The sequence below is a fragment of the Sinocyclocheilus rhinocerous genome, unplaced genomic scaffold, assembly GCF_001515625.1.
Source record: "Sinocyclocheilus rhinocerous isolate Xijiao unplaced genomic scaffold, SAMN03320098_v1.1 scaffold3288, whole genome shotgun sequence".
Classification (NCBI taxonomy): domain Eukaryota; kingdom Metazoa; phylum Chordata; class Actinopteri; order Cypriniformes; family Cyprinidae; genus Sinocyclocheilus; species Sinocyclocheilus rhinocerous.
In genome coordinates, this window is record NW_015655612.1 from 1,100,564 (window position 1) to 1,122,502 (window position 21,939).

The window sequence follows — 21,939 nt, forward strand, 5'->3', positions numbered from 1 at the left end:
TGAGGGTGAGTAATTAAACATCCAATTTTCATTTTTGAGTGAACTATCCCTTTAAGAAAAAAAAAAAAAAACATTGATCAATTTTAAAGCAAGACACCACAAGCAGAATCATTGCTTTTTTAATCAACTGATCAACTTGAAGATTTTGGCCTATTTTGCTTCCATAACATGCCTTCTTTCAGACTTTTGTATTGTGGATGTTTTTGTATTCTATCCATATTTAATATCATTCATATTTATTTTATTACACTATTGATTTGTGTCTGTAAATTGCAATTACGACACATATATTTAATGTCAGTTTTTTCAAAACAATTTTCTCATGCACTAAAACAAGAAATCTCCACTTCAGTAGCACTTACATAAACACAACTTTCAAAGTTTTTTTCCCCTATCTATATTCTGAATGATATAGATATATTCAGAGGGTTTTGCAATCTGTACATTTATGAAACTTAATGCATATTTTGCATATTTAAATATAACATTTAAGAAAACTTGTAATACAAAATAATTGTTTTAATGTACTGTGAATACTCAACTGGTGAAAGTATGGTGATATGCATTAGTTAAAAATGTTGCCATTTTGACCTATAGTGTCTTGCCTTAAATTATAAAATACTACATATACTGTTCAAAATGAAGACAAAGTATCTACGGTTGTCAAACTAAATGTCCATGGTTTATGTGATTACTCTGCTAGGACACATATTTCGCAGACCAGCAGGTTTTACGAAAAGAAATGAAAGTTTCATTTGTTTGCAGTGTCCAAATACTTTTCAGGGCCACTGAATTGATCTATTCTGAGCCAATGAAGTCAGATGTCAGAGACACAGCAGCTGTACAGACTCTTTACATAACAATTCAGATGCATCTGTGACTCACTGACTCAGCAGTGATGACCAATGCCAGGCAAACCTGCTAGCATGAGTCTTTGTCTCTGTAGAGAGAAATAAAGGATCGTTCATCTGGCAGCAGCCCACACCGCCTGCTCAGCTTGCGTTTCCCGTTCCTGCTACCTATCGACTCCATCCAAGAGAGCATGAAATCTAATCACACTCCGCACACGCCTCCGCCAACGCTGGAGAAAAAGCACCCGCTCGCCTCCGACGCTGGCCTGCCGCTCAGAAGCACTCTCTCATTCCATTAAAGTCAAAGACTCCATCAGAGCGCTGCCTGTGTTCACACGTTACAGTGCGCGGAGTCAGGAGCTGCTGCCATCTCTTTATGACTGATAAAATCCATGAAAATAAAAGAGCTCAAAGTAATAAAACTGTAGTGAATAGCTACGGGAGTGGGGAAGTGGAGAGATGCGACGCTTGATGAGCTGGGGGTGTGACTGGAAGGAGAATAGGAAGAGGAAATTAGAGAACCCACGTATAGTGTGATGTGCAAAAGAGAGTAGCATCTGGAAAGCACTGCACTATTTCAAAAGCCTTTATGTGTGCACAAACATCTGATATGCTTTAAGAGCGCCTATACATGCGGTCTAAATCAGCGGTTTTCATTTGGTGATGGGTTTTGGGTCTATTTTGATAGGCTCACGAATAGTAAGGAAAAATGAAGCTAAATGCAATAATAAAAAAAAGAATGCAGAGATATGAAAAGGATGAATGGGCTGAGAGTCTAATCTAACTAGTATTTTTGCGCAAATTCATGTAACTTGGTGGAAGGTAGATAAATTAGGCAGATATCAATATGGACAGGTTGAAATATGACATTCCTATATTCACAAAGACTTTTTTAAAGTTAAAGATGCAACGTACTTATAAATGTAGCGACAGATATTTTCTTCAATATTGTAACACATTAGAGTGTAACTGATTATTGAAAAAAAAGTAAGGCGGAGACTTGGTTCTATCTATCGATTGCTGTTGATTGGATCGAGGCAGATTTGAATGCGGGCTTGCAATCAATTTTAACAAGTGGCAGGATTTATGCAGATGAAATGATTGGAGAAGTCTGACATAAGTCACCAGAAAGAAGTCTTTTGTTTCTCTTAAGGATCAAGATGACATTTTGATAAAAAATGACAAGATCCAAAACAATATTAAAAAGTGAATCATTCACAATAAGATCAATACTATGCATTTAGAACATAGATAAGGTGAATTCATTCCATGCTGCCTTCAAACACATTTAAATGAATATTTTTTGCTTATAAAAGAAAAAAAACATACTGCCACTTTTTGACCAATGTAAAATCTGGGTGCTGAAACGAAACCAGATGAGAACCATTGATCTGAATCCTTCCAGACATTCAAACAAATCTGTTTAATGTTTCTCTTTTTCAAAACATCTGAAGGAAAACTGCAGATGAGCAAAACCTCTATTACATTATATTGCATTAAATATGCAAATTAAACGAGATTAGATGCACTGTAGGCCACATTTACACCTGGTATTACCGGATTTTAAGTGTTCATAGCAAACACAGGTGTAAATGGGGTCCAACACATTTTGTGATCAGTTCTAAACCACATTTGGGGTTGAAATAGTTTTTCAAATGAAAAAGAAAAAAAAAATTATATCCATTGACTGCCAATTGGATGGAGGCAGATTTGAATGTGAGCTTGCAGTCACCTATAAGTGATGGACAAGGTTTAAGTAGAATAAATGATAAAATAACAATAAGCAAATAAAATGTTCATACATTTGGGATGAGAATAAAAGTATGCAGTCATGAATAGTAACCTTTAAAAAATTCAGGTCTCAATAGCAGATCTAAACAGTTCTGAAACAGATCTCCTGAGATGGATGCTAACATCAAGTGTAAATAGAAATAAATACACATTTAACAGACAGAATGCAAATGTATTGATATATTGTTGATTCATTGTGATTCACTTGATTAGTCAAGCATATCATGCAAGTAATTTGATCAATTTTTAATCAACAGCCACATCGACGGAAAGAGAGAGAAAAATGTTGGTTGTCTGAACACAGTGCTAGAGACTGCTGCCGGTATGGAAGGGTGAGAAGAGATGCTGGGGCCTTGAGCAAAAACACATCAATAAGATGCATGTCTCAATCTCAACACCATCATCTCCAGCCTCTCTTCATCAGCACTGACCCCTACTGCCCCCCAGCTGAAGACGTACATCTAAACACTCTAACCTCCTTGCCTAGGACACACACATTTGCGGAAATTTATATATTCTAACCCACTCTCTGTCTCTCTCACTCATCATAACGGACAACTTGGTAGCAGATCGAGATTGAGAAATATTGAATAAGAGAGAGAGAGAGAGAGAGAGAGAGAGAGAGAGAGTGATAAAAACAAGACAGAGCGACAAAGGAAAGCTCCTGGGCAGCAAATAGAAACTTTCATTTCCCAGAAAGTAATATAACATCAGTTGTGTTTGGTCATCTCAAGGGCTCGAGTTGCCGGCCTGATCAATAGTGCCAGGACTGAAAGCAGTGTGCTTCCCTGAACCTTCATCCAGACAGTAATAGCAGTCAGTGTGTTCCACTCTCTGAGCCTTAACACAGACTTTAAAACATGTCGCTTTGGTGTACAGCAACACATTGTCTTGGAACTGTTCTCTGACTACTTGCTGGACTAGTAAAAAATAAAGAGAGAGAGAGAAAAGCAAGATACTATTTTCTCTAGATAAATGGGAAAAAACTACAGTTACAGTTTTAGTTACATTAAAAAAAACTAAGACGAATGATTTTAAATGCGACAAGTGAATTTAAGCATCTCAGCATTTCAATAAACAGCAAAATTGATATTCATTTTAAGGTTTGCTATAATTACATATTATGTTTTTTGAAGACTACTTTAGTGCGCACTGAATGACATGCATCAACATGAGCATGCACAATTAAACGCAAGATACTATTTTCTCGAGATAAATGGGAAAAAAACTACAGTTACAGTTTTAGTTACATTAAAAACTAAGACGAATGATTTTAAATGCGACAAGTGAATTTAAGCATCACAGCATTTCAATAAACAGCAAAATTGATATTCATTTTAAGGTTTGCTATAATTACATATTATGTTTTTTGAAGACTACTTTAGTGAGCACTGAATGACATGCATCAACATGAGCATGCACAATTAAACACTTTTTATTTATTTATTTTTTAAAGATTTATTTTTGCGTTTATTATGATAGGACAGTATAGAGAAGACAGGAAGTGAAAAGTGTGTGTGTGTGTGTTTGGGGGGGGTTGGGAAAGGTCGTTAAGCCGAGATTCGAACTCGGGACGCCCTTAGCACAGCGTTACTGCCCACAAGGGTCTCGGCATCAACATTACAAAAAAAAAAGAAAAAAGAAAAAAACATTTCTAATATCTAACAACCGATCATATACAGTACACTGCCATTAAAAAGTTTGGGGTTATTAAGATTTTTTTTGAAAGAAATTAATAATTTTATTCACAAAGGATGCATTTAATTAATCAATGGTGAGTAATGGCTCCTTTCCATCACAGGAATAATTTACATTTTAAAATATATTAAATTAGAAAATTAATTTTCAATTTAAATATGTCACAATATTACTGCTCAAAATGTTTTTTATCAAATAAATGTAACCTTAATGAGCATAAGTGACTTCTTTCAAAAACATAAAAAAAAAACTTTTACATTTAATAATATATATATTTTTACATTTTTACTATTTTTGCTGCAGCATCCCCAGCACCCTTACTTCCCGCGCTCCAGTTTATAATTATATATTAATAGGAAAACAAGCCAAATATCATGTTGAATTCATCAATGGCATCAGCTACCGTCAATATCACTGTATTGATTTGTGTGTAAAATCCCATCTGATTAGTCAATGACACATGTTAAGTGCAAAAATTCTGCTTCCATTCCACTACCTCCCACCAATTAAAATAGTTTTTGGTGTAAAATGGCATTGAAGTCTTTGGGTTCCAGCCTATCTTAGACATTTCAGATTCCCTGATCGGCAACGAGATGAGTAATCAATTATTCATGTCTTACCAAGGCCTAACAGGTCGATGGCGGGCTCCGCACTCTTCTTAGGACTGATTCTGGAATCTGTCTGGTTGTCCTCTCTTTTCTGGGATGAAGGGAGACAAAAAAGAAAGAAAGGAGAGAGTGTTCGTGAAAAGCATTTTTGGGATCACAATTCTGAATGCGAGCATCAGCGTAATAGGCCACCAGTTGTTGTTCTGATTCGAATGTTGTTCTTCACAAAAATAGCCTTCAGATGCTATGAATACACAGCTTCTGTGTTTTATCTTTGCTAGTCAGGCACTTTGACGACTCTGAACATCCTGCGCTGCAAATTGTATGAATAGATAATGCAACACGGTGCCGAAATAGCTCGCTCGCTCTATGTGTTCACAGCCTGACTGATGCCCGACTGCACCTCACAGGTGTTGACTGACCATGCCACTTTGGAGATGCAGTTCAAAGGCGCTCTTGAGGCCTGTGATTTGTGACGGGCAGAAAGAAGCATCTCGGGCTGAGAAGACGAACCGTAATCCGGTCTCAACAGCCGATCAATGGGCTCTGGGTTAAAGCCTGGATCAAAGCCAGACGGAGGCCTTTTAAAACCTCATTCTACACACAAACACACAAGCAAACTCAAGACAGCACTGGGTTGCGTTTTTCCCAAAAAGACTGGGAAGACAAAAGGTAACAAAAGGGCAAAACGCGTCGGAACAAACACAAACACAAACCCAGCCAGACTGTACTGTCGAATCTGAATACAACCACCAGTGTCTGACATCTGTCTTATTAGCACAATAAAAGAGAATGATAAATGTGAATTTGTCTGGATGTGTCACTTAACGTCATCACTGCGCAATTGTTCTTGGCAAAAGATTGGATTTGAGCGATTGAAAAGCGGGACAGAACTGACACAAGCACTCTAATGAGCATCTGCAGGCAGGGTTTGTGGTGAAGTGTCAAGCCAGGTGCATCGTGGGTAGAGGATTAAATGGGGAAAAAGAAATTTGCTGCAAAAAATAATGTGTTTTTCGAACAACCTAGTATGAGAGCCTGTACTAGAACACCCCCAAAACAAAATCAAGACTTTGTAAAAGAGCATAAGAGGACCCCTTTAAACTGTGGAAGGGTGATTATCAAGGAGATAGACATGTAAAAGACTCAACACAACATTCAGAAATATAGTGAAATGGAAGAAAAATAAATATAAATAAATAAAATAAAAAGGAAATAAATGCACAAAATAATAAGCAGAACAAAATAATTAATGTCAAGTCAAATAAAGTAAAAATACAAAACATAAAAGTAAAATTCTAAATAAAGTAAAAATAAAACAATACAATTTATATATATACAAAAATAATAATAAAATAAAATATTTAAAGATAGCCAAAAGATAGATTGGGTTAAAAAAAAAAGCATTTACCATAACCATTGTTTCCGCCGTAAGACCAGTTACTGATACTGTACATTAAAACTGGCAACTTTGTATTAAGCACTACTGAAACCACTTTAAAATGAATGAAATCCTTAATAATTTATTAATTAATTAATTAATATTAATTTTATATATTTTTACACTAATTATAATTATTAATTATTAACAGACCTAGCTATTATCACTAACTATTAAAAGAAACAATGGTTTAAATGGTACAATATTGTAAAGGATCCAACAGAACGGACAAGGCACAAAACAATACAGCACAGCATACTGTAAACAAACAAAAAATACCTACATGGCGTTTTCTTGTCTGTGAAATAAAAAAAATAAAAAACATTAATTAAACTCAAGATTACAAATGATTAGAAGATAAAATAAAAAAAGAAATGTGGAGAGAAGGGTATCTGGTATCTTGAGGAGGAAAGGAAGAGATGTTTTGCTCTCCTTCTGCAGCACAGAAATAATAATAGTGGAAGGAAATGCTCTGCTGAAAGCACAGTGTGTTCTTGAGCTTATGAGTGGGCACATGCCACTTCCTGTAGCACAGTTCCTTTACACACTCACAGACCAGGACAAAGCCCTCACTCCACAGAGGCATTCATTATTAGTGAAACCATAACGTGAAAAAGAAAGACAAGTGCGAAAAACGACCAGAAGTGCTCTGAAGGCTAGTCAGACCAGTTCCCATTGGCACACTCAATAACAAATAATGAGGCTACCTACTGATATAATCCAAACCTATTTTATATTTTACAACGATTAGTGCCACACTTCTAATCTGACTGACTGAGCAGCGTTATGGGCTTTAGTCGCCAAAAACTAAAGGTGGATGTAATAAATTAAACCCTGGTTACAGAACATGATAAGCAGTCAAACTCATTCAGTTTCCAGTAATTAAAGCAGCACAAACCCCAGCCAGCGGTTAATGGAAGCGTGGCAGCATCTGCCAGTGGATGCACAGAATGAAGAGACTCAGGCCTGTGCCATGGGGGGAGAAAACAAGACTCGGTTATCATTTAATATGCTTATCATTAATTATAGTTCATCACTGTGCTTATCAGGGATCTAAACTGGGGTGGCCTGAGGAGTCTTCGGCTCGTAATCAGCACAGGCACTTACATCACTGATTACTTTATTCAAATTCCACTTTAATCAGCTGTTAATCCACACGCTCCGGTCCGGACTTCCTGCGGCACAAGGGCAGCAGCGCTGGAGCTCCATGCAGCTGAAGCTCGAAAACTTGGAGATACAGGACGAATGACAGACGGATGGTCAGGCCAAGACTGAACTTGGGGACATTTTTTGTTTTTTCTGCATAGATTTTTCAGAACATGGTTTCTCAGAACACGGTTGCATGTTTTAAACATCCGAACTGTATACTCTTATTTGGCGCTGAGAGCAATGTCAGTTTTTACACTAAAAGAACAAACAAATAGTAAAAAAATAAAATAATGTAAACTTACCAAAATATGTCTTAGTTTTTGCATCACATCTTTTTCATTCATTGTGATTAATATAAAATAACATTTAAAATATCATTTTTTAAAAATTATTATTAGCTGTTTAACACTAACTAAAAGACACTCAAGTGGGTCAGACCACAGCATACTATGACTGGATTATTTGAATAAATTCTTTGTATTTTTCTAAAAATACTGTCACAGTCTACTGCTAATATCTTGCTGTGTTATTTTTTTCTCGTCATATAATGCCATTCAAAAATTTGGGGTCAGCAAGATTTTTTAAAATTAAAATAATTAATATAATATATTAACACAAAGTTATTTTTATTTTTAAATTAATTTTCTAATTAAAATATATATTTTTATTTTTTATTTATTCTAAATTGCAGTATTATTTCACAACATTGCTGTTTTTTACTGTATTTTCAATCAAACAAACAACCTTGGTGAGCATGAGAGACAAAAAATCTTACTGACCCCAAACCTTTCACAGTAGTGTATTTTTGTCACAAAATGTTTAAACTAAATTATCAAAAAATGTTGTCTTGTCTTCATTAACATTGACAAAGGTGTTTGTTTGTCAGCAACGACAAAGACACAATAAAAAGGCAAATTCTAATAATAATTATCAGATTTTAATTCAAAATATAATGTTGACAAAAACAAAAAGGACTGGAAAATATGACATAACACTACAAAATAGAAACAAATATTATAGAACTACATAAAAAAAATTTATCTGTAGTTTCGTTAACTAAATTAACACTGGCTAAAAAAATCAGAATGAGACTGGTCAAAATATTGAATAAATGAATCTGTAAGAGGCAGGGAATGTGTAAAATTTTGTGAATGACTAGCATTACAATTCAGAGTAAATCTGTGGGCCTGCTGATGGCCTGAAGCGATGGATAAGAGATAAAGGGAAAAAGATAAAGAAAACAGAGCTTGTTTATGTGCTGCAAGCCCATGCAATGTATTGCATATGTATGGATGTGTAAGCGTGCGTTTTCAAACATTTCACAGTAAACATGGCCACTGTAATCTGTATTATGTATGTGTTGGGTAGTGGGCATTTTTCAGTCGTAAGCCTTTGTTAGCATTAGAGAGGACGGACAGGCATGAAAATTCAACAGATCAACAATAGTTGTGTGGCTAGGGAGAGATATGCTGGTGCGAGGGCTCACTTCTGTGAATGATGTACTGCAGGGGGGTTCTAGGCATAGCTTCTAGCCCGTCACAAACTGTCAACGCACATCACACTGAAGAGAATCCACCGCACTGATACTTCCACGCTTGCCTGTCTACATACACACACATACACTGTGTTCCTCTCTAGACACTGTGCTTTTGTGAAAGCTACGGAAACCAACGTCGAGGGGTCAAAATCCTCAGTTGCCAGACAGAAACCGTTTTTTTATGGCGGCTGCACTTAATTCTTTTGACAGTCGGGCAAAAGCGTAGCAGGAAGAGGAAGGTGGTGGCAAAAAAGTAACGATGCACAAACATTCAGTGCTATGATGGAGAAAAGCAGTGGAACAAAATATATCTTTCCCTGTATTAAAAAGTGTGAAATTGCAGCAGATGTTGCATTAATCATAAGTTTTCTGCCATTTACTGAAGTTTAAAAACATTGACAAATAATTGCATCAGCTATTTTGACATAAAAAAATAAGACAGTCTATTGCATTTTCCTATTTTAGAAAGAAAAATACCACAGTAATGAGGCTAATAGGGACATGAACTGAAGCAAGCAGGACAAAAAAAAGTGCCCCAACAAAAATAGATGTGAGTGAGGATTTGGGGAGAGAAATGAGAGACTCTTAGTGGAATTCAGATAATGTTCAATGAATGAAAATTTGCCATTGGCTAAATCTTGTACAATACATTAATTGGAAACTTGTACATTTACTGTACATGGTCCCTTTCCAAACACACAAATAAAAGGAAAAAGCCAAGAACCTGCAACACAGCACTTGGTAAAGCTAAAATATCTAGTTAAAAGTATCTCTTTCTTGTGAAATTAACACCACAAACACAAACCACTGACTTTAGAAGAGTCTGTTTTGTCTTGTTTTTTTTCTTGTCTCGAATTTACTGGAGATGCAACACTGCATAAGATTTAGATTTCAGAGCATGTATCTTCAATAAAAAGTGTATTTTGTCTTTTCACTTGTTTTAACTTGCTTCAAACAAGTGACAAATATTAAAATACACTCATATTACAGATACATTCGCTGAAAGCAAGTCCTAATTTCTTATGCAGTGCTGCTTCACAGGCAAATTCATCTTGTTTTTAGGGATTTTTAAATATTTAAACTGAAACATATTACAAAGCTACTTGTTAAGAATATAACTTTTGCAGTGAATGCCATATTGAAAATACAAAAAAAATTACTGAACAATAACATGCAATTTGAAAACTGGGAAGATTCTTTTGACTTTTACAATAATTTGGTTTTGCGCTCAAATGAATAAAGTCAGATTTACAGAAATGCTTGATTATAATTCTATAAATACTTATGAACTTCAAATATAGCCTCCATTATGTGATGCCTAGTTATAGACCTAAATGAAATCATACAGATGTAAATTATAACTGGTATAGCACAAATTGCATTGCATTTATACACTGTTTTCTATTTCAATAGGCCTACATTCTGAAATATAATTCATTCCTGTGATGCAAAGCTGATTTTTCAGCAGCCATTACTCCAGTCTTCAGTGTCACATGATCATCCAGAAATCATTCTAATATACTGATTTGCTGCTCAAGAAACATGTTCCTATTATTATCAATGTTGAAAATGGTTGTGTTGCTTAATATTTTTGAGCAAATTATGTTATTTTTTGGGGGGATTCTTCGATGAATAGAAATTTAAATAGCACAGCATTTATTTGAAATCTTTTGCAACAATCTAAAATCTACTTTAAAGTGTTAATGCATTTAATATATTATTCCCTGCTGAATAAAACTAATATTTTTTTACAAAAAAATCTAACTGACCCCAAACTTTTTAACAGTAGAGTACATGACAGCTAGGTTAACTAGAAGGTTAAAGGGGTCATATGATGCGATTTCAATTTTTCCTTTCTCTTTGGAGTGTTACAAGCTCTTGGTGCACAAAGAAGATCTGTAAAGTTGCAAAGACTAAAGTCTCAAATCCAAAGAGATATTCTTTATAAAAGTTAAGAGTCAGACACACCTACCTAAAACGGCTTGTTCTAACACGCCCCCACATGTCTATGTCACAATGTGGGAAGATTTGCATAACACCGCCCAAATGTGCACGCAAAGAAAGAAGGCGTAACTTTCATTCTCGCTGTAGTATTGTTGCCGCCACCGCCATGCAGATGTGTGCAGCACATTTTATGGAGGACCGTTGCTGGCCAATCACAGCACACCTTGCTTTTTTAGAACGATGAGCTTTGTAAAAATCGACACGTTTCAGAAAGGCGGGGCATAGAGGAGAAACAATAATGTACAGTATGTGGAAAATAATGTGTTTTTTGAACCTTAAACCGCATAAACACATTTCATTACACCAAATACACAAAATAATGTTCTTTTTAGCAACATTATATGACCCCCTTAACTACCCACAGATGAAAGTGCGGGTTGTTGCACGCATAGGCTATGTCTTGTCATTATTAATTATTGAAAATGTTTGTACTGGGTATGTCAAGAACAAATGTGTACATATAAACGTAATGCCATACATCTATATCATTCTCGGGCAAATTAAAATAACAATGGAGCATGACGGAAAATTTACAACCCAGTCCATCAAAGTGACGGATGATGATTATTTGCGGCGCATCCTCTGAATCGCAGATGTGTGAGTGAGTGTGTGTGTTATCACGGCCCTCCTGCTGTGTGATCTCATTCTCTAAAGGCTGCCTGCACCCTCATCTTCCCAGAAAACCCCCCGTCCTCGCTCTCTCCCTCACCTTTTATCTTGACATCACTCTGGCCTGTATATCAGCTAATGTGAATTCTGAGTGGATGGACTGAGATGTTGAGGTTAATGATGATGCCCTCACTGCAGTATATATGAAGCTCAGTGAGGGCTGTCTGAACCCCCAGAGCCACTTCACTCGCACCTCAAGCCTCAAGTCAATATGGTGGTTAGGCCTCAATCTCAGCAAGGACACACACACACACACACACACAGTGGGAGTTACAGTCTCTCCACTCCAGGCTTCTAACCACACAGTCATTTTCACGCCTACTGGATCCTCACGCTTTCCAAATTGTTTTTGCAAAGGTCAAATACAATGTTCAGCTTGCAGGGTCTGACGGTGTAAATGGGGAAGATGAGGAGGGGGAGGGGATGGGGAGAAAAACCCTTCGGCCACAGATGCGAGAAGAAAAAATGTGGTGCTCTTTTTCTTTCTCCTTTCTGTTTTTTTCCCTCCCACACAATGAAACAATGCCACATAGAATCAAAGCATTCATAACTTTTCGGCAAGTTCATTAATAATAAAAGAAATGTGAATCACCAGGCAGCAAATTACACTTTTACAGTCTCATATACAACCTGGATCTATAGCCACGTCACGCACAACCGCACAGAGAAGTCTCAAACTCGTAGAGGTGACCAAATAAACAGGGAGAAATGCATAAACTGAGTTTAATAGCAATTCTGAGGGTGAATTGTGTGTGATTTTTCTGTCAATAGAAGCACCAAACAGAAATACAAAGAAACTGTATCCATTTTAAACTCTACGACCACTAGGGCTGGGTAAAAATATTGATTTTTTGATGAATAAATAAGTAAAAAAAAGTAGGACATTTAAGTGTTAAATTTGAACAACCATGATATTGATTCTTAAATGATCTTTTATTAGAATAAAATATAAATAATAATAAAAATAAATAAAATAGAACTATTCCTGTGTCCGAAAATTTCTCAAAAACATTATGTGAAAATAGTATGGTCAAATTTGTAGTATTCACAAAACAGTAGGTGAAAAGTACATGAATGACATACTACAGATGAGATTTCGAAGTGTGCAATCGAGGGATGCTACAGGGAATTCAGTTAACCACGGCAACTGATGGCGTGGATCACATGACAAAGCCAGCATGACGAATGTAGTATGTCCAGATTTCATTAATACTACACACATTCATACTATATAAATTATTCAACTTTAACATTCACAAAAGTTGTTTGTCATCAAATGTAGTACCTACTCAGACAGTAAGCAAATTAAAAATATGCTAAACTTCAGCCACCACCAATAAATCATCAGCCCATGATCTGATTCACAACAAATTTATTTTTAGTGAAAAAAAAAGAACCATTCAAAAAGTCTCACAAACTCACGAGTTACTTATATTTGAATGGTTGCTAGTTATCTGGGCTTCCAGTGGTGAATCTGAATCAAATAAAATAGAATCTCATTCAAAACAAGATCTTGGGAATCAGAATTTGAAGCAAAAACATTGGAAAATGTGTATCGATAACCAGCATTTGCCAGAAGTTGACATGTCAGATGTCTCAAACATTTGGCAAGTCAACATATGACATATCAATCTCTCCACACTGACCAAGGACAGTAGAAAGCATTTCATAAGAAAAAAAAAACCACTTCACATTTAATTTATGCAAAACACTAAAGGTTCTTGGCACAAATTTCTCATCAGGCCGTGGGTCAGGAGGGGAAGAGATTTCATTAGGCATAGCTGGTGTTATGGGAGATGACCCTATTCTAGGGTCTGCTGTGACGCAGACAGGCAGGCCACAGGCCCAGAGATCAATGCAAAACATGTTTGAGGACGCAGTCAGACTCGCTAAATGATGGCTTATTAAAAGAAAGAAATGATGGGAGATAGCAGTGGGAGGGGGCGAGAGAGACGGTGATAAAATTAAAAGGAAAAAGGTTCTTAGAAGTTCTTCGCTGGCTTTCAGATGCATTTTTTTGATGCACTTTCTGTCGAGTCGCCTCTGACTCATTCTCCAAAACTCATTTGCTCTCGCCACATCAAAGCAATCTGCTATTTGAGTTGCCATTAATAGATTTGAACGCAAGTTTTATTTTGTTCTTAATAAAAATACAACCAATCTCACTTTGCATAAAGTAATTGGATTTGCCATTTTCACAGGCCTCGGTTCCTGCCACTCAGAAGGGGGTCTTTTCTGACCAAATCGGGAATAGTAACAACATGCCTTTATGTGTGCGTTCAGACGTATTCAAATATGGCCGTGCAACACCCGAGTCAGGTTTCTGAGATCTTATCTTGCTCCCCTCGCCTCACACAAACAGACACATAAAGGCAACATCCACGTCACCCGTCCGTCGGCAATAAACTTTTAATTAAGACTTTTCATAAATGCTTATTTTTATCATAAAGAACTCCACAGAGCTTGAGAAATCTTAGCCCTCATTTCCTCAACCGAACGCCGCAGATCTAATTATGATTCCCACAAAGTGCCTTCATGCTTTTGTTACTCCAAAACCTCGCTAATATTCCACCTCCAGCGGCAGGTTTAGAAACGAGGCTTCAAATTCACCAGGACAAAATGTTCTTTACAACATCTTTGTGCTTCGGTTCTGCATCCAACATCTTTAATGAACAGGGCGACTGTGTAAGTGGACGCTAGTGGATTTCATGAGAGCTCTTGTATGCTTAAATATGCAAATGAATGTAACACAAATGCATCATACAACAACACATTTCAGACAGAGTAAGCCGTGTGGGCTCCCCTTGATGCCGATATACGCCGGGAAACGGTCTCGGCTAGTTTGTCGCTCTCCCGCTGCTCCAAATTCAGCCAATATTGATCAGGCTCCCTGCGGCACCGCTATCGATCGGCTGTTTGCAGGTGTGCGTGTGCATGCAATTGCGTGCGGTGTGAAACTAAACTGGGTCCCTGCAGGGTGACTGAGCGGATGGTGAGGGAGGGAGATATCTAGTTAAGGTGAGGAGTGTTGTTTGTCAGAGGACACTGCTCATTTAGGGCGCCCTTCACTCTCTCGCTTTCATACACGTGGCTCTTTTCGCATTAGGGCTGCCAACGGTGGGGGCTGGAGGCAGATGTGTTGTTGAAAGGTGGAGGCAGAGATGAAGCTGGTGCTGGGGGAAAGAAGAACCGATTTAACACTGTATTACAGACCGTAATAAGCAGCTAGTGGATAATGGGTGCCACTGCATTGTTCATAGTCTCCTGTGCATCATCAATGTGATAGTTAAAGGGATAGTTCACCCAAAAATAAGAATTCAGAGATTTTTTGAATGCCAAAACAACATTGGACACAACTGACTTTAATTGCATGGACAAAAATGATCTTTAAAAAGTCATACAAGTTTGGAACGACATGAGAGTGTGTAAATGATATAAAGAATTTCATTATCACTTTAAGGACAAATGTCAATTCACACACAGATACATAAGCAAAATTTAAAAACGAATCTATCAATTTCCTTACAATTAAACTTTCCATCGAAATATTAGTTATATTAGGGACCAATTCTCACTTATTAGCATGCCTATTATTAACATATTGGCTGTTCATTAGTACTTATAAAGCACATATTCTGCATGACCATATTCTACATCCCTAATTCTACCCAATACCTAAAATTAACAACTAGCTTACTTATAAGCAGCAAATTAGGAGTTTATTGAGGCAAAAGTCATAGTTAATGGTTTGTTAAAAGCGAGAATTGGACCTTAAAATAAAATGTCACCGTGCAAAATCTTGTATTGGTGCTAGAGGTGATATTTCAGATAAAACCACCCATAAAAGGCAAGTAAAAAAACAAATTAATTATGGTTTGTTGCTTTAGATATTGGTCAGGCGGTCTCTTCCTGTATAAGTGGGTGGTACTTGGCCAAAATAAACTGCAATATGGAGCACTCAAGACTCAGAGAAACTCACAAACACATGGATTCTCAAAGAGTGGGCGCACAAAATGAGTTCTGAAACAGAAACTAAATATTCAATATAACAAATTTCAAATCCAGTGCAGGGTTTAAACAACAACAGCAGCCTACATGGTCTAAAACGAATCAAGAAAATGAAGACAGGCCTTTCAGCGCCTCATATCTCGGCTGTGGTATGGCTGTGTATGGTGTTATCTTGAGTTCGGTGTTATCATGTCTTCCTCTGATTTATGCTCCTGCAATACGCAGAGCACGGTGTGCACTGACAAGCTCTGATCTATACATTTACTGGCTCACACGTAGTTTGTTGACTAATACGCTACACTCCTTTCCCAGTCACACACTTGCCGCAGCCTCACGGGTAACACAAACACACACCAGGGCTGTAAAGCACTAGAGTAACTGTACTATATTTGGGAGAAATTGACCATTAAAAGTGAATATTCTAATTTGCAACCAAATACTTCCTTCAGTGAAACACACATGAAGATATTTGAAGAATGTCTGGACTGTTTTTGTCTATAAAATGAAAGTCACTGGAATCAAATCATTAGACCCCACTGACTTATACTTTTTGGACCAAAAAAATGTATATATACATATATATATATTTTTTTTCAAAATATCCTCTTTTGTGTTTCACAAAATAAAGTCATACAGGTTTAGAATGACATAAGGGTGAGTAAGTGATGACAGCATTTTGGTGAACTATCCCTTAAAGCTCTGCCGACAGCATCTGTGTCTGCAGTTGATAAGCACAGAAAATAATTTTGACTCAATATTGGGTTCATCTTAACATCTGGTATAACCTAGAGCCTTTTAAAGGACACTGAGAAAACTGAGATTTAAATGGGTTCCTTTACAAAGTTTGTGCATCCATGTGACTTTAGTGATTTCATCAGTCTGGAAAACATTTGCTTTCAAATTTTAAACATTTAAATGAAACATAAAATTCTAAATTAAATAATGTTTCCTAAGATTAACGTAAAAAAAAAAAAAAGACACATTGCCCATAATTATTCATATTTTTATAACTTTTTACACAATTGACACAGTTACACAATTATATTTATTCAAACAAGAACATATACTCAACCCAAACTCCAAAGCCTTAGTCTTCAACACAGCTGGAATCACAAAGCACAGGAAAACACTCATGAATTAACAGAAACATGCATAAAATGGAGAAATGGTTCGATCTTTGGCTCTGTGTTTCTCTCACTAATGTAATGTGAATAAGATAAAGCCTAAAGGTGCTGCAGGGTTCTCCTGTGTTGAAGGGCTTCCACTAAACCGCAGGTGATCCCTGTTGTGGCCACTGTCTGAATATGTTACAAAACCACAAAGCCACAGAAATCACTGTATAGTTATGAAACTGAGCATGTATGTAAGAGAGCTTCTGTGTGTCCACAAAACAATGGTTTCAACAGTTTTCATGGCAATAAACTATTTTTTTATGTTTTTGAAAGAAGTCTGTTATGCTTACCAGAACTGCCTTTCAATTATTAAAAACTGTTCAAAAATGTGTTCAGAGTCACACGATCTATCCAAAATCATTTTTATATGTTGATCTGGTGCTCAAGAAACATTTTTTATTACTGTCAAAGTTAAACTGTTGAAAGTGAGATACTTTTCCGCCCTCAGAATTCTTTGATGAATCGAAGGTTCAAAAGAACAGCGTTTCTTTGAAATATAAATCTTTTGAAATGTTTTTAATGTCACTTTTGATCAATTGAATGTGTTGTTGCTGAAAAAAGTATTGATTTCTTTTAAGAAAAGATAATCCCACTGACCTCAGACTTTGAACGGTAGTGTACCTATTCACATACCTCAGTTTTCATGGCAAGAAACTATTTTTTTATGTTTTTGAAAGAAGTCTGTTATGCTTACCAGAGCTGCCTTTCAATTATTAAAAACTGTTCAAAAATGTGTTCAGAGTCACACGATCTATCCAAAATCATTTTTATATGTTGATCTGGTGCTCAAGAAACATTTTTTATTACTGTCAAAGTTAAACTGTTGAAAGTGAGATACTTTTCCGCCCTCAGAATTCTTTGATGAATCGAAGGTTCAAAAGAACAGCGTTTCTTTGAAATATAAATCTTTTGAAATGTTTTTAATGTCACTTTTGATCAATTGAATGTGTTGTTGCTGAAAAAAGTATTGATTTCTTTTAAGAAAAGATAATCCCACTGACCTCAGACTTTGAACGGTAGTGTACCTATTCACATACCTAACCCTTAGTACAGTATATGAAGAATAATGACATACATGCCTTCGTAATCATCACAACAATACCACAGATTAACATCCACAATCCAATCAAATCCCAATGGATAACGTTTGTCATTTTCTGTTGAATTTCTGATTCACTCAAATGTGTAATATTATGGAAGTTAAAGGTGCTGTAAACAATGTTAGCCGCTTCGCTACACTTCTGCCACTAAAATCCGACTAAACAACCCGCTCTCCAAAGACATGCCAGCAAACCAGAACGCTTATCACACAAAGACTTTTAAAAGGGACATTTTCTATGTGTAATTCCACAGAAAATACTTATAGCACATGGCAAATGGCACTGCATGTACACTTAAAGTGCGAAGAGGGTCTGTAAGGGTCTAATTAAAGGTGTTATGGTACATTAATGCACGTATGGCATATGTATGTGTTCTTTGTGCAGTGTTGGGCAAGTTACTCTAAAATGTAATCAAATTACTGATTACTGATTACTCCTTTTAAAAGTAATCACGTTACTGTTCTGATTACTTTATTTCAAAAGTAATTAGTAATTAGTTACATTACTAGTTACGTTACTTTTTTCTCCATGAAATTTATGAAATCCCAGCATACATGCTCCCGATAAATATTTGTTATTAAAGCATCAACATTCACAGAACACTGTTATTTTTAACTAAAGCAAGCGGCTCAGACATATCAGTTAATCGCAATCTCTGTTATAACACAATAAATATATGCATAATGAATCTTTCATAATGTCTACAGTTCGTGTGTTATAATGAGAAGATTTGTGAGCACGCAAATTTCAGCACTGTATTGCTCAACGCTGCAAACACGTGTTATAGCCTAAATAGAAACTCTGCATATGATTGCACCTGTTAATCATTTATATTTTATATTAGTTCATGTTGCTTTTGTGCAATAGATGAATAACAATTTATTTGTTTTAGATATTTTATGTTTAGATATTTCTATTTTGCGGGAGTCCCGTGAATCATTTTATTCTCCCGCATCCCGCACACACACGTGTGTCTACCCGCCCACACCAGCACTCACCCATCTTGTCCCGCGCTGCTGTTGCGTCGGGGCTCGCGGGAGCAGGTCTCTAATCCACTGGCACTGTACACTTAAAGTGCGAAGAGGGTCTGTAAGGGTCTAATTAAAGGTGTTATGGTACATTAATGCACGTATGGCATATGTATGTGTTCTTTGTGCAGTGTTGGGCAAGTTACTCTAAAATGTAATCAAATTACTGATTACTGATTACTCCTTTTAAAAGTAATCACGTTACTGTTCTAATCCACTGGCACTTGACTCGACAGTGCGTGTGCTACATCCTTTTTACAATCTCTAGATTATAAAACACTGCATTCTGTCAGCAATGTAACGCGGCAGTAACGTATAGAGACCTCGGCTTGTAACTATACTCTAATTACGATTTAGAAAATTATAACGCGTTAAATTACTCAGTTACTAAGAAAGTAATCAAATTACAGTAACAGTACTGCCCAACACTGTCTTTGTGCTTTGACACTGCAGAAAAACCATCTTAACACAAGCAGCACTTACTCTGCCAGGCCCGAGTGTGCTAACTTACAGCACCACAGCAAATCACTGCATTTTCCACCTCCTGCAGGGTGACTGAAAAGGCCCCCCACCTCTCTCCTCCATCGCTCACTTCTTTATTTCACTCCATATAAAATTCATCTCGTCATCTCCAGTGCCTCTGTAAATCTTTCTTCTAATCTGTTTATTGTCTGATGCCATTTCTATCTCCATTATATATTTAAAATAAAGACTTTCTCTCACTTCCTCCTCCCCTCGATTGTATGTCCAAATCAGGGGCCATTATTCCACCTCCCATCAGGGACTCCACCGCTCTCCATTAACCGCAAGCTGCCGATACAGTCCAGCATCTGATGCACGCCTCCATCACCGCGGACACTACCTCTCCAATGGCACACACTGATTAGCTGAGATTTCGTGCACACAAACACGCTCGCATCTTTATGAAATCTGCAATGTATTCTTCAGATGATACATCTGTGTGGGGAAATCAAACAACTCATAGCTGTCTAGATCAAACACACAAAACCTCCAAACTGAGAAGAACATTAGCTGCTCATAAACAATCTTTCACAAACAATCAGTCATAAACAGAGACTGCTGTTTTGAATCCTAGTTATCAGCCTGTTCTATAAGGTAGGCAGCACAATTATGAATAATACGATGACCTCAGAATACACATGCATCCTTCACAAAGAAGGCACTGAATCTGAGGCAACAAAATATGAAAATCAGACAAAAGACAACGGTACAAGATTGTGTACTTAACGGCTTTAATGAGGGCATATATAATTGCAAATGACTTTAACGACCAAATAAAAAATGGAAAAATATTTTTTATATATTATATTGTAAATACAACATATACAACATGTACATTTATTTGCAAAATATGGTGCATATATTGAAAACAAACAAATATTTAAAACTTAAGTATAATAAATTACAAAATGTATAATATTTAGCAGTTTTGCAATTGTTTGTTTTGTTTGTCTGATTGGTGGAGAATCATGTAGAATCATGGCTAATGTAGTTTTTCCACCAGAACTTTTTAAACATGATTATTATTTAAAAAAATCAATACTAATAATGCAGGCTAATATCTTCAAAAAACATATCGCTGATTGAGTAACAACCTCAGAGTTTACAGTAGGTCTGTCTTTAACTGTTTACAAGTTATTGTTAAAAAATCAATTCCCCTATGGAAAATTAATTAGATTTTTTACTTTAGGACTGCACTGTTGCACTCCATTTGAATAAACTGCAAGTAGAGTCTGAGATATCACTTACTAGATTTTCTATTATGATCTTTATGTAGACAGTAGACACTGGAACACTATAAATAAAAAAAGAGTAAGACAATAAATTCAATTAATTAAACATACATTCTCTAAAAAAATAAAAGCTGCTTGAGTACATTTATCTTGTTTGAATGATGTTTAAATGATTTTCCTGCAAAACAGGACAAAGATACTGATTAAAAGAAGCATTTTTTTGGCAGTGTGAGACAAAGAATGAGAAAGAGAGACACTGAATGAGAAGGAGAAGAGACCAAGACTAACGGAGGTTCATCTTGGGAGAACAAACCTCAATCTGAGCTTAGTCAGTCTGATCCGAGGTCAGTCGAGCTCTATTAATAACAGACGACAGACGGGCAGCAGTGGGCACAGCACAGGTGTGGAGGAGGCCGGGAGGAGCAGAAGCTGTGTGTGTATGTATGTGTGTGTGTGTGTGTGTCCTTACAACTGAACATTTATTATGAGTCAGAGAACTCTGAGCTAATGAGGGAAAGTCTAAAGTCAACATCTTACTTCCAAAATTTTATATATATATATATTAGATTATGGCTGCACAGATATGCACCGTGATATGACTGCAATATAAGATTATCAAATTGCAAAGGCTGTGATTTAAATAAATAATTATATGCTTCATGTTTCAGAGTGAAGTGCGGCACTGTATTACACGTGCAGCTCATGATCCAGTGTTTTCAGTGTCTCATAGAAGCTTAGTTCACAGTAAATGCTGCTTCAAAATCAAAGGTTTGATGGTTTAACCTAAAAAAAATGTTGTTATATTTGTATAAGTATTAAACATTAGCCATAAATATTAGTGTGATGAGTGGGGCGGTGCCGAGAGCCGTGGGAACGAAGCGAGGCCGGTGGAGTAAGTGATAATGCACGACACCTGCGCCATTCACCGGTCTCGAGTCCCACGGAGGAGCTCCGGAAGGATAAAAGGAGGAGTGACGACAGTGCAAGACAAGAGAGGACCAGGCCTGGACTTTATTTTGTGTTTTGGTTCTGTGCGCGGCAGTCGTCCGTGAGGGGCTGTCGCGCTATTTTAAGTTTTGTGTTTATTTTATTATTAAAGTTTTTTTTAAACGTTCACCGGTTCCTGCCT

At 36.6% G+C, this 21,939-nt stretch overlaps 1 protein-coding gene across 1 annotated transcript in view; it reads right to left on the bottom strand.

Annotated features, from left to right (window-relative positions):
• The window catches only part of LOC107718842 (stromal membrane-associated protein 1-like), a gene marked incomplete at its 5' end in the record, with an annotated part of 74,716 nt that overhangs the window by 21,183 nt on the left and 31,594 nt on the right, over positions 1 to 21,939 (bottom strand). The window contains one exon of the mRNA XM_016526085.1: positions 4,961 to 5,039. Within this exon, the coding sequence (XP_016381571.1) occupies positions 4,961 to 5,039 (79 nt within the window). The remainder of the gene's footprint in view (positions 1 to 4,960; positions 5,040 to 21,939) is intronic.